The 13,522-nt window shown below is 37.6% G+C and overlaps 1 protein-coding gene across 1 annotated transcript; it reads right to left on the minus strand.

Annotated features, from left to right (window-relative positions):
- Positions 1–16: 16 nt before the first annotated feature.
- LOC147214126 (putative pleckstrin homology domain-containing family N member 1) lies at positions 17–8,211 on the minus strand. Its single transcript, XM_086141491.1, has 11 exons — positions 8,102–8,211; positions 5,828–5,933; positions 4,530–4,676; positions 4,156–4,242; positions 3,365–3,452; positions 3,146–3,282; positions 2,929–3,075; positions 1,935–2,021; positions 1,685–1,760; positions 1,500–1,576; positions 17–533 (listed from the first exon to the last, which is right to left on the minus strand). The coding sequence occupies exons 1-11, from the start codon at positions 8,194–8,196 to the stop codon at positions 402–404; spliced, it is 1,179 nt and encodes a 392-aa protein (XP_085997617.1). The 5' UTR covers positions 8,197–8,211; the 3' UTR covers positions 17–401.
- Positions 8,212–13,522: the final 5,311 nt, after the last annotated feature.

Here is a 13,522-nt window from a genome sequence, read left to right on the forward strand (position 1 = left end):
GTTTTTTACAGTATCTGAATGCATTACTGGTCATTGGTTAAACACTTTTAAACAGTTAAAGAAATCTAGATACTTACATGTTTTATAAATATACTCTTTGTATTTAGTTTATTGCAAGAAAATAGTAAAGCAAAAAAAAAAATCAATTTCAGTCTAAACATGTACAGTTTCTTCAGCTCTATGTTGTATGCACCTAACAGGGTTATTATATTCCTCTTGTTTGTTCCAACATGACATACAGTGAACTTTTCTTCAATATAACCAGCCTACTCAAATATACCAACTTTGGTCTAAAAAGAACCATTTTCTGCTGTAGGTCAATTTTTATGCTCAAAAATGCACAAACTATCTATTAATTTCAGCAATGGAATAACTGATATTTCAATTAACATTTGTTTGACTCATCCATGTTCATTGATGTGATATTGCTCTGTCCTTGTCATTGGCTCCTGGGGCTCCTTGTGGCTCCTCTGCTGCTTTGGTAGGATGGATGGTGCTGCCTGACTCACAGTAATGTTGCTTTTTCTGTCTGGCTGCAGATGAGGAGGCAACATGTGTAAGATTGAAATATTGTTTGTAAATACAAAATGAATGACTCAAAGAAGATCCCTTTCTTGAGCCTTAATGATTATAACGTGCTGTGCTTTCAGCAGCATCTGTATTTCACAAATGCAAATTCCTTGGTCAAGTGTCTCAGAAGGACAATGTAGTAACTCATTTTAATTTATGATGAAAGGATGAACAATGTATGTGGCTACTTGGTATATTTGGCACCTTTGTGAGGAAAAATCAGACAAGTATGCTTTTGATCTCAGACAAGTCTGTGCATGCTGATGTTCATACCAAACCAAAACCAATGTTTCTTGGGAAGAAGGGAAATCACATCCTGACAAGTTATGGAAATACTCATGAGGGTATGTATTTGATAACAATTTAATGCAGTTTCAGTGGTGGTTCCTCTCTCATTATTATTATTATTTTTATCCCCCAATATCTGATTAGCCTTTGATGATTCTATTGTTACACAGTGGAAAAGTGGTTAACCAAAATATTCCATCAGAAACCACATAGAAGTTCCTGTACTTTTTGGGATTATACAGGATTTAAGCAGTAAATTCAGGGAAAAAACGCTTGCCTTCCCTATTCAAGGGATCATGTTTCAGTAAAAAAAGTCAACTATCTAAGTTGGTCCTCAAAAAAGACTCACATTTGAACCAGGTCTTTGGCTGTTTTTTTTTTTTTTTGATTCTGCCCTCCAGCGTTCATTTTTTTTGGACCAAACTGGTGGCAAAACGGACTGAACTTGACTGACAGTGAATCATCATTATATAGATTTACTTTAGTTTTCTAACAAAGCATGAATCTGAGAAGTTTAAACCTGTGTGACTTAGCACATAATCAGCTGGTAATAATGGAATTTCAAAAAGAAAAAATTGCAAATTAGCATTAGCAAATTGCAACATTCATACTGTGTATGTTCCTCTTTCTTAACTATGCACCTGTTGTAAGTGAAAGATCCACTTCTGATAATCTTCAAGGCACATACAGGAGACTTGCAGTGGCTCCAACAGTTCACCTTAAACATAACAGTGAATGAGAGAAGTATTTCAATTTATACTATGTTATATTTACACTGTAATTGTATATATGTATTTGGAAGTTTTTCTTCCAAATGTTGATGTACCTATCATCTCAAACTCAAGTTGCCCAGGCATGGCAGATCTCTCCACGGCTCTGATGCTTTGTCTGGCCAGCCTGCCCTGTTACAGTCAACAGGGTAGAAGAAAGTTTAGAAAGGAATCCATAGAATATAATTTGTCATTTTAATTTGGAGAGAAACTTAATTCATTGGCTCATTAAACTGCACCAAATGCTGAAAAATTGTCCGAAGGGTTGCTATTATGGTTATTTAATTCTGTGTTATTTTGCTGTACCTCATATTTTAAATACAGCTGTTTTGTGTCAACTGACAGCAGCAAGATATCTTGTGGGAAAAGAACCATCAGCCTTTCTTGGAGCACCTGCAAGTGCAGAGGAAATCATTTCAGCAGCACAGATATTGTCTTTTATAGATATGTGGTAGTTTTTAATGCATCAATATGCCACAAAATGTTCTTCAAGGATAGACAAGGAGAATGGCTTCATTTTACAGTTTTATAATCCTTCTTCATTAGAAGTGATTGTACACTTTTAGCTCATTACTATGTACAAACAGTTATTTAGCCTTGTTTTAGGGGTTAGATGATTATCTCTGTGGTAAGCACACTGTAATTCAGAAAAATATACTTCCATTTTGCTTCTGGGTGCTACAGCATCTGGCTCCAAACTGTTAAATCTCATTTACAACTGGTCAAATTGTCTGATGTGTGATGTGTCACTCTTTTAAATCACTACTAGATTAAATGATAACTAATAAATTAAGTCATAATAATATTGTTGCAACGACACCTTGGAATAATGAGGTAATCACAGAGAAATCACACCTGGTGCTGTTTATGTGCAATCCATTCAGTTTGTATTTGCTCAACAAACGCAGCCGCATGTTGGTCTTTCTAAATGTGTCCAACATTCATTCTCAACAACAAGGATTATTATTTATTTTAACTATATAAAAATGCAAATTAATACTTTTTATTATGCAGGGGATAATTGTGCTCAATACTCAAGCAGTTTTCTTTTGATTTTCTATTAATCATGTGAGTTAGCTGTTGGAACAGGTGAGTACCACATTCGCAATGTTGAATTTGAAAGAATGTCTTACAAATTCTGAGGTGCATTTGACTCTTATGTTTAAGACAAATATGGCTTATATTTCTCACTTTTAGAGCCCTTGTTTATCAACCAACATTGTGAGTTGACTGCATCAGCACACTTGGAAGGCTATCGTGTTTCTGTTCATTGCTTATATTGTATACTACTATTTGTTACCTGTCGTTGTGTGTTGATAATGTGGACTACAGATAGGTATCCCGGCCATCCCATTTGTGGGATTGGGGCTCCCTCCCACTGCCATATTGGAGCTCTCATCAAATACTTTTTCAGCTCTTCTTGCTTCCAGGGCTCATCACAAGGTAGCTGCAGAAGAAAGATATATTATCTAATTCTCAAACAGATAGATTGTTCACATACTTTTTAGGAACATTACCAGATAGGACAGAGCACAGTGGGAAGCACTCAGGGATTGAGTCATTGACTTGTATTCCCTGTCTTCTATGCACTTCTGCCATTTCAGTATCTCTGCAGTGTTTGGACAGATGAAAATCTTAGAGTCCATCAGAGGGCCTGGACAACAACAGGAGACAGCGGCCATTATTCTCAGTCCTTCAGGCACTGAATTCAAACTGGTCATTTCATCTTGACTCACTACTGATCTCAAACATGTGAGGAGAGCATGATGTGTCAAGCTCAAGAGAGACAGCCTGGAAAGAAAGTCCAGAAAGGGGGAGCATTCCCTGCAAAATATAAAACAACAGGAGTAAAATGAGAGAGGAAGAGAGGGAAAGAATGATGACTCTTCATTTCACTCAAGTGAGATGGAAGTAAAACTTGAAATTTTCCCACATCTCTGAATATGTGGGCTTCAATCAGGCCAAAACTCAGGAAAAAAGACATGGCCCTGCAGTAAGGATAATTATCTTTTTTTTTCTCATGGTGTGAATCGGGTAGGCTTTAATATGACTCACTCACAAATACTGCATTTTATCTTTTACTCTGGTTCATATCAGGTCACATACAAAGACTCCTGAGATTTTTTAACCTAACAAAGTCACTGTTATGACAACACCAGCAAAATGGATAGGTGAAAATTTCAAGGTCACTGTCGCTGAGCTTTGGTTTCAACAAACATCAGCAGGAATCATGTGACTTTAAGTATAGCAGCCTGGAACAGCAAGTCACCAAAGAATGCCAAAAATGATGTTATCAGGTTGATAATTATGACAATTATTTTTAACTCTTTATTATTTTATGCTAACCCTGTAATTTTACTCAAAGTAATTTGATTATTTTTTTTTACAAATTATAACGCATATTACATTTGTTTTCAAAACGTTTGCTTCACAGTGCTGTATGCAATGTTTTTATGACAACTTTAGAAAAGGGCTTTCATTCATCACTCTAGTGATCATGAGTGTTTTTTATGCTACGTGTAAATACCTCATACATAAAGTCTTGTTGTGTGTGGTCCACGGAGAGGAGCAGCAGGTGGAAAGAGAAAAACACCAGGAAGTAGTCATGTGTTTCCTGTGAACATAAATGAATGTATGATTAGGAACATGAAGCACAGATTTCTTTGATGTTTTGACAAATTTGTTCACTTTTCACATAGTTGTATGGAATAAATGGCCAAGACGGACAAGAAAAAAAAAACTTTGGGGTTATTTCTTGCATAATTTATGTGAATTTCTCACCAATTCTGTTATGCAATTGTCAGCAGATATTTAAAATAAATCAAATGAATTTGCTGACCAATATTGGTAGATGGACCAAGATAATGCTCAAGTTTCTATAAGGAGGGATTGTCATGTCACCTGTGTATAGCTGCTGTACAGAGCCACTGGGGAGGAGTAGACGATCTCTCCATATAAATGTGCAGGCTGGCCCTCCCAGCCTTTGATTGGCTGCTGGGAGTAAATCCTGTGGTGCAGCTCCTCTCTGCTTCTGCCCCACAGCACCACCTACAGACATACACTCTTATCAGCCCACATCGTGTTGATTACAACCAGTAGTCTGACATTGACAATAAAAGAATAATGACATTGTCGGCCTTTTGGAAAACTTTTTTTCTTCTGTGTCAATAAACCTTGCATGTCATTTATTATACCCTCCTTTAACCCCCCACCCCTGCCTACATACAGAGTCCTATGAAACCTGTGATGTTGTCCAGATTCAGATTTTGAAGGGAAAGAAAATGACCAGTGACTCATCCTCTGTTTATTTCCTGAAAAGTTTGAATCTCTGGAAGCAGAACAGCTTATGTTTGTCATGGAAAATATTAGTGTTTAGATGTCTTTGGAAGTTCTCAGTCATCCAGGTCATGGTGAATTCTTGTCAATATCTTCTTGTCATGGCAACTTGACTTTTTCAACTTCTTCAACTTCACAACAGAAGAATCCTTTCAGATGAGGGGTGAAACGTCTTCAGGTGAAGAAGTTTGAAGATTTTGACAAGAATTAGTGTGTATAATGATCATACGAGAGGTGTGATTTCAGTCATATTGTTAAAAAAAGGTTTAGCAAATGAAAGCCCTGTGTCTGTTTTCAGTTTGAGAAGTTGAGAATCAAAGTTGAGAATTAAAATATGTGGCTGCATCGCGGTTGACTGGTCAGTGTGCCCCTGCTGATGCCTCCAATTGCCTTGCAAGAATTAGAACTGGATTTGTAACAATAGAAGTGGTTACCTGGTTTGATGGTACAAGGATGTACTGTGTCATATTAGCAAGCTTAAGTGGTTAGTTTGAAATTTTGGACTGTGTTCTGCACAATATCCTTGGGTCTGACCCTGACACAACCTATCTGAGCATTGTAGCAGTTCAGATCCAGCCATTCCTGGAAACTGTCATTCAAAATATCACTGTGGTCTCATTCAGCAAAGAAATTTGTCCAGCCACCAACAAAAGTGGTTGACTTGGCCTCAAATTGTCAAAGGATCAAGGTATCAGTCCAATCAGTAATCAGTCCAGTCTTATAGGATCAACTGTGTATATATATTTGCTTGTGTGAGTGTGTGTGTGTGTGTGTGTGTGTGTGTGTGTGTGTGTGTGTGTGTGTGTGTGTGTGTGTGTGTGTGTCCGTGTGTGTGTGTGTCCGTGTGTCTGTGTATAACTGACCTCTTTCTGAAGGTGTTTTCCAAACAGGTTGTGTAATGGAGGCTGCTGTTCATCTCTGCTATTTTTTACTGCAAGCTGAAGCCTGGATTCACTCAGACTCCACACCCTGAAAATACACCAATAGTGATACTTTTATCACAGTGGTTAAAACCTACCTTGTGACAATAGCGAAAAGCTCTGGTCCAATATATGTTTGAAAACCGGCATGTAGCAGAATATTTTGTTTATAAATAGTTTCAAAGTAGGATTTTTCAAATTGTCTGAAGTTTGGTGGGTTTTCTGCTTCTGCAGTGCATGGATGTCTCTTAGTAGACCTTTAATATCTAATAATGAAATTGGTGATAAATAAAGAGATGTTATAATCTGCGTGACATATCAGTAGTGTCCGCCCCCCCACCCACTCTGCTGACAGTCCAGCAGCAGACAGACATAATCAGATTACAGTCAGATCAGACAGACACCCACCTGTTGCCTCCTTTACTATTATACATGTAAACAGTTTCATTGGACTTGGGGCAGGATGTGAAAGACCTAGAATTATCTGGAAATGTTACCGTGATAAAAGCATAAATATTAAGTTCCTCCAGCTCAATGTGTGATAAATGTTATATATGTTACTTTGCATTCGTTAAGCTGAAAGTATGTAAAGATGATCAATATGTTCACAGTTTACCATTTTCCAAAGTTTATTTTCATGTTCTCTTCCAAGAGGTGATTTATGAATGGATCGGCAGACAATATGAAGGTAGTTTGTAAGAGAAAAGAGGATATAGTGAATTGGGTCAGATGGAGAGGGTTAATATAGGGAGCAGCCGAAAGAAAAGAAGTCAGTGATTTTCATCAGGACTGTGAAAGACAATGCTCTCGCTTTTATATTTAAAGTTAAACACATACTCCATCATTCACCAAACAAACAAATAAAATCCTTATTTGGTGCTGCATCTATGATTAAGGATATAGTTCATCAACTAGAATAAAAAAAAACACATAACCGCCGAATACAGTGACAGACAAACACGAGAGCATGGTAGCAACTGTTGTAATTAGCTTTTACTAATCCCCCTCAGAATGAGAAGGGATTTGGCAAACCCACCTCCATCTTAAACCTGTTCAATCTTCTAATCACATCATTCAGCACCACTTAGCCCCAAAATTCATACTAAATAAGTGTAGAAGGGTGCAAACCATATTGACATATCCTCTTATTAAGGACCCCTTTCATGACAGTTGAAATGTTTACATTTTAACCTTAACAAAAATGCCGTTTATACTATGGAAACAAATGTCACTACCCCTGTCGGGTTTTCTAAAGGTTACATCAAAGATGCAAAACCTGTTGTGCAATATGACACATCCAATGCTGAAGAACTGGAAAAGTAATACTTTTGTTCGCGTTCTTTATATGTCAATGAACTCAACAGGAAATGAAGTCCAATGGTATCACTGATTTCCCAAACATCTCTGTCTGTAAATAGTCTATAGCCTTGAATAGAACTTCAGAATCAGAATCATTAATGCTTTATTGATCCTGAGGGAAACTGGGTGGTGTCAGATTCTCCATACAGAAAGAAATAAAACAAACAAATAGGAATACTGTAGCAGGAAAAAAATAATAAAGATAATAAAATGATTTTTTTTATGTATTGTTTCAGATAAATAAGTTACAAACAAATGGAACCAAATAAATAGTAAGATGGGAAGATGTGAGATAGTATGGTGTTATTTACCAGACCGAGTTATTCAATCCGATTCCCAAAGCTCACGCATTCAATCTACTGCTGAATGGGCTCATACATTGGTCAGCATGTCGTGGAGTTGGAGAGAGGTGTTGTTGGGAATTGTCCTAATGTTGAACAACATTCTCCTCTCCGACACCACCGTCAGAGAGGCCAGATCCAACCTCATAACCTTGCTGGCCTTACAGATCAGATGATTAAGTCTGTTTGTGTCAGCTACCCTCAGGCTTCTGCCACAGCAAACAAACATATACCTGTGTGTGTGTGTGTGTGTGTGTGTGTGTATGTGTGTATGTGTGTGTGTGTGTGTGTGCGTGTGCGTGTGTGTGCGTGTGTGTGCGTGTGTGTGTGGGGGGGTGCGTGCGTGCATGTGTGTGCGTTGATGTTATTACACCACAATCTTGATAAATTTCCTGATTTGTTTAACGTTGAGTTTTAGAAACAAGTTCATCATTAATAGTTATTAAAAGTTATTAAAAGTTATTAAACACTAAACGGTCTCTATTTTCTAAACTATGATGTCATACTTATATCTTACCCAAGATTATCTCCAGAGAGTTCCAGAAGCTCGATCTCATCAGGGCCGACTTCATCTACTCCAGTATGTCTCTGGGTCATACCACAACATCCCATGATGGACAAGTCCAAACCCACCACTCTGTCTCAGCTTCAGTTCCCACTGCATACAGAGAGCACCATCTGCACAATTAATCAGCCCCTCTTTCTGTGTTTCTCACTCAAACCAAAAAGAAAGCATACAAAGCATAGATGGTTGCATCCAAAAGAGGATATAATGCAGTGTGCCCACCCCCCGTCCCCCAGAGGGGGGACCTTTTGTTAAGCTTTAGTTTCCCCTATTTGCCAGCTTGAAGAGTGACTAGAGAGGAATTGAAGATAAACATGTCTAGGCACTGAGTGCTTTTTCCTTCCTGACTGCTTGTCAGCTGCCCACACTTTCTACATTGCAATCAGTAACCCCCCCCCACTTCCAAAAGATCTTCTGTCATAACTGAAAGATGACTGTGACAATGCAGATGATGTGATATCTATCTCTTCGATGTTAGTAAGGCAATGCAGGATGTTGTGAAATGTTGAATTATGCCTGCCTGTGTTGACATGCACCAAACTTGAATTTGAATTGCCAAGTGATATATTTATAAGTTTTCAAACCTAAAGGCTGAAGCCAAAATAATGAGCTACAAAAAAGGCATATTGGAGGCCTCTGTTGATCTTCCGAGTTAGAATTACAGTGACATGTGGGAGGACTTCTACATCATCACATTTGCATGTTTTTTTCAGAAGCTGCACTTTCTTCCACAGCTTCCAATAAAATAGACAACTATACCAACAGATAGATAAATTATCTACTACCATATTGACCTTTGCTTATTAATTTGAGCACCTGGTGTTAAAATAATAAGCACACATGGCTTTGTTCCATCTTCGGGCATGAACAAGGAATAATTGCACCAGTGCATCAGTGAAAACATAATGTATTACTGGAAAAAATTAACATAAGTTTTATTTTCTATGATATTTACTGACTGCTTGTCATAGTATCCCCCATTTTGTAGTTTCCCATTTCATATTATTTTATAATTTATTGTCTATGTTTCACTTAGTGGGTTACATAATTCACTGTGAGTTACCGATCCTTTGCCATGCCCTATTCACCCCCAGCCCTAACCCAATCAATACATACAAGGCATATGATATTTATTTAAGCAAATATTTTTGTTCAAGAGCACACAAACTAAGATCATTCAAGCCTAACAAACCATAATCTCAAGAGCCATAATTATCAAGCTAATTGGTCCCTGGGAGTAACAGTATGGCAGAAGCAATCACTGCGAAGGTGCCCAGCACTCAGTCCCTGGGCAGACTCATGGCAACCTGGAACTTATCAGTGTTGTAGGTGTCGAATCTCTCCACAGGTCAAACCGTGTTCTCCTTCAGCTGGCTGTACAGAGGGTTCTTCTTGTGTGTGTACTGGTGAAGGACAGCAGGGGGAGCATAAACACATGAAGCGCAGCCACAGAGGATGTCTTTTTTATCTAACATCTTTGGGCAAAACAGGGACAAGGAGGTTGGAGTATTTAAATGAGTAAACTATTCCTAATTTATGATTTAGATGTGAACATTTCTGCCGGTAAAGCTTGAGAAATATTGTTCTCACCAAAACGTTATCCCGCGAAGACAAGAAATTAATTAGAAATAAAAGTAATTTATGACTGTTTGCTTCCTCCAAAACGGCATCAGAACAGAAAGTATGCTTTTTTTCAAAACAATTGGCTCTGATTCACTATTAAAACCATATCTCTGTACAGCATTTGTTTATTGAATGTAGACTTGGAAATCTGGAAGTTAGGCACATCACATTCAAATATTAAACATGCCAAACAACTGAGCATTTATAAAAAATGTGTTTTTGTTATAGAGGCAGTTGGCTGTAATATAACTACAACCACCCTAACCATCTGGTGAAAACTGACCAGGCATAATGGTAAAAATGAGATATGTGTATCATATCCTATAGCAAATCCAGATTAGCAGATGTAGCATTGTCAGCTTCTTTGATAGAATATATAATGGAGTGGCTTTGTATAAAAATGACAAACAGACCGTGAGAATTTTGAATTCACAGTACAGTACTACAGCTCCCTGACTGATCAAGGGAGCAGATCATATGTGGTGGGATTGTAAAGATCACTGGTCAGTTCCTTATCTGTGGATACAAAAAAAAAAGTATTGGATGCAGTGCAGGCGATCAGGACGTAACAATGTACATCAAACTGTTTTTCCTCTGAATAAAATCGTGGTGAAATAGTGACCTCTGAATATGTCTCGGGGAGAAGTATAGAATTTGTGATGTGTGGAACCTAATTCATTATTGTATACCAAAACGAGTCAAAATGTATAGAAATTCAATTCCAACAGCTGACGATTGAATGCCGCTTCAAGAGTTTATTCATCAAAGTCTAACTGATCTCATTCATTTATTTTAAAATGTATTCAGGATACTGAATGTATTCTGTAGTAATCTTTCTCTGCATTAAACCATACTGGTGCTAAAATTTTCTGACTTCTGATCTCAGTCTAGAGTAAGCTTCTGCTCAGTCTAGTTTCCACTGTTACTTCTGCCCTCTGCTGATTCTTGACTATGGCAACAGCATGTTCCCCGAGGGATTTTATCAGGGCCTTATGGGAGGTGAAGTGTGTTATTTGTGTTATTTCCAATGTTCTCAACCTCTTGATAAAACAATTGCCTAGGAAACTGTTGTCTTGGCATTGGCATGTGCATCAGCTATTCCATTTGACTCCATTGTGTCAGACAAGTAAAGTCTGATTTATCTATGTTTAACTGTCTACTTTAATCTAAATTCTAAGCATGTGGAGCCAGTGGCGTAGGATCGAAATGGGAGATTTTACTGGAGGCCAGAATATACCGTCGACCTGGCCTCCTGTTCTTAATTGACATCCATGAAGCATGCAGTTGCAATAAAATCCTCAGACTTCTGCCTCCTGTTATGAACAGAGCAAGAATCAGTCGACATCAATACATATAACTTGAAACATCAAGTCGGGAAAATCATTAAGGGGCTTGTTTTTTTAACTTAACAATTGCTCTATGGGATTTAATTCAGTTTCAATATTATAACTTTACTTATGTATTCATTTGTATATTTATTTGCACCCGCCACTGTAAGATCATTGTCCTTGTCCTTGTCCTTCCTAAAGCTTCATTTTATAGAACTAAGGAGTAGTATAATTTTAAATGGGTGGAATAGAAACTGTTACAATGACCAAAAGACAACAGGCAGAACTAGAGGTTGCAGAGATGAAGATGTTGAGGTTCTCTTTGGGAGTGACCAGGATGGATGGGATCAGGAATGAGTCTATCAGAGGAACAGCACATGTTAGATGTTTTGGAGAGAAGGTCAGAGAAGCCAGACTGAGATGGTTCGGTCATGTACAGAGGAGAGAAGTGGAATGTCTCCACTATAGTTAGCAGAGACTAATCTTGATGAAAGAATAGTAAGCAAAAAAATACCAATATGTTGCATGTTTGAGTCATTTTGGGTTTTATTACTTTAACTTCAATTTATCGTACATTGTATGCCATATTACAACAATATTCTGCTTTTGTTCCCAAAAATAAATCGAATTACACTGCAGGGTTTTTTGCAACCTGCTCCAGACAAGCAGGATCTTTGAGCAGAGCCGGGAAGAAATCAACATACCTGATGATGTTATTGTTTTGTGTTCATGGTGCGGTAATTTGTGAATGCCAATCAATAACCACAAACAGAGCTTTTCTTGCTTTGTTAACATAAATGGTGTCATCACTCCATTTAATTTACCATTAAATCATGTATTTGCATTCATCACCAAGTTGATGTCCATTTTTACGTTAGATTTGGTTCTACCATGAACCTAAGCCTACTTTCCATGGTTCATTGATGTTTCGGAATCAGTCCTCCAAACTATATGTTTTTTTTTTGTGCCAAAGATAATCATTAATCATATTGTCTGCCAAATGCAGTGGCAGGTATTCAGTTGAGCAACATATTACTTGTCTACTCACATGGCAAATCCATTAATGACTTTCTGTCTGAGGAAACACCCAAGTCTCAACAAGGCTTGCAATTATGCATTATCTCCTCCCTTCCTCCAAACAGCCTGTTAATTGACGGGGACGGGTTCCTCCTGGATGTACCATTTGATGTATGTATACATATAATTATAGGTGTCGTAGGGTGATCGAAAGGTTAGGGTATGTCTTGCAAAATTGTAATTTAACTGCCAATTCATTGACAGTATTGTTACATATAGTCAGAGAAAGAAGTCTTTTTTTTCTTTTTCGGTTTTAAGAAAGAGATTAGAAAAAGCTTGAAAGGAAATTTGGGGACATCAAGGGTACAACATGATGCATGATCCTTATCATACGAAGGTGATAACACTCTTTTCGTGTTACCACACACTGGATATTTGGTAAGAGAGGTTACAAACCATAAATTGCCTGTTTAGATTTTAAAATGCAAAATTTACAACAGTAGCAGAGAGTTGCCTGGTTATACTCATGAGACCAACCATGGTAGTGGTTGAATCTGGCCTCCTGTGTTCTGCTTAACTGAGATTTGTGTGGAGCCAAAATAAGACATCCCTTGAACTGTCATTTGGTGGACAGTGTATGAAGTGCACTGTCTGTGGACAAAAAAAGAACAGACTTGTTTTGCAGCCCCTTAAATCTCTTGGTTCATCATCTGTCAAAGGCTGTGTATATGTTAAGAAAATCTGTTACTCCTATATTCATATTACATATATTCTTATGTGTTTTGTAAATCTTGATTCTAAACTGAAAGGGTCACTTTTTTTTTATTTTGGTTTATTCATTCATTCATCAATTACAGCGTATCCTGCACTTAGGGTCATGGTGATGGCAGAGCCTATCCAAGCTGTCACTGTATACAATTTTATTATTTCCATTTTTTTGTAACTGAAATTGGAACTGCATTAGGTCTTTCAAGTCTTTCCTTTCATTTTATTTATTCATGTGAATATTGTTTTAGTCATTAAATCTTTAATGCGTATGCCACATTATCTTTTTTAAATGAGCTGAGGAATGTGTTATACAATTAAAATGTTCTACTATTACTGTTAAGTTATAGATAATTAACATATTGTGTATAGTATGTCTGTGTTAATGCTTGTATGGCATACCATAAGGTCTATGTCTCTGGAGTCACAGATTCCTATGTCAACCTTAATGCCTCCTGCGCCATGACGTGCTTGGCAATTACAGGGATGCAACCTGCAGCAATGGTGTCCCTGCACAACCCATTATTTGGATGGATTCTCTTTGTCAAGGTGTTAGTAGGAGGAATGGAATTAAGTTACAGTGCACAGAGAGCCTTGGCTAGGTGGGGTCTCTCACTCACCTGCTACTCATGATTTTCTA

The sequence above is a fragment of the Fistularia commersonii genome, chromosome 34 (assembly GCF_037954325.1).
Source record: "Fistularia commersonii isolate RoL2024-O1a breed Wild chromosome 34, RoL_Fcom_v1.0, whole genome shotgun sequence".
In the NCBI taxonomy this organism is placed as follows: Eukaryota; Metazoa; Chordata; class Actinopteri; order Syngnathiformes; family Fistulariidae; genus Fistularia; species Fistularia commersonii.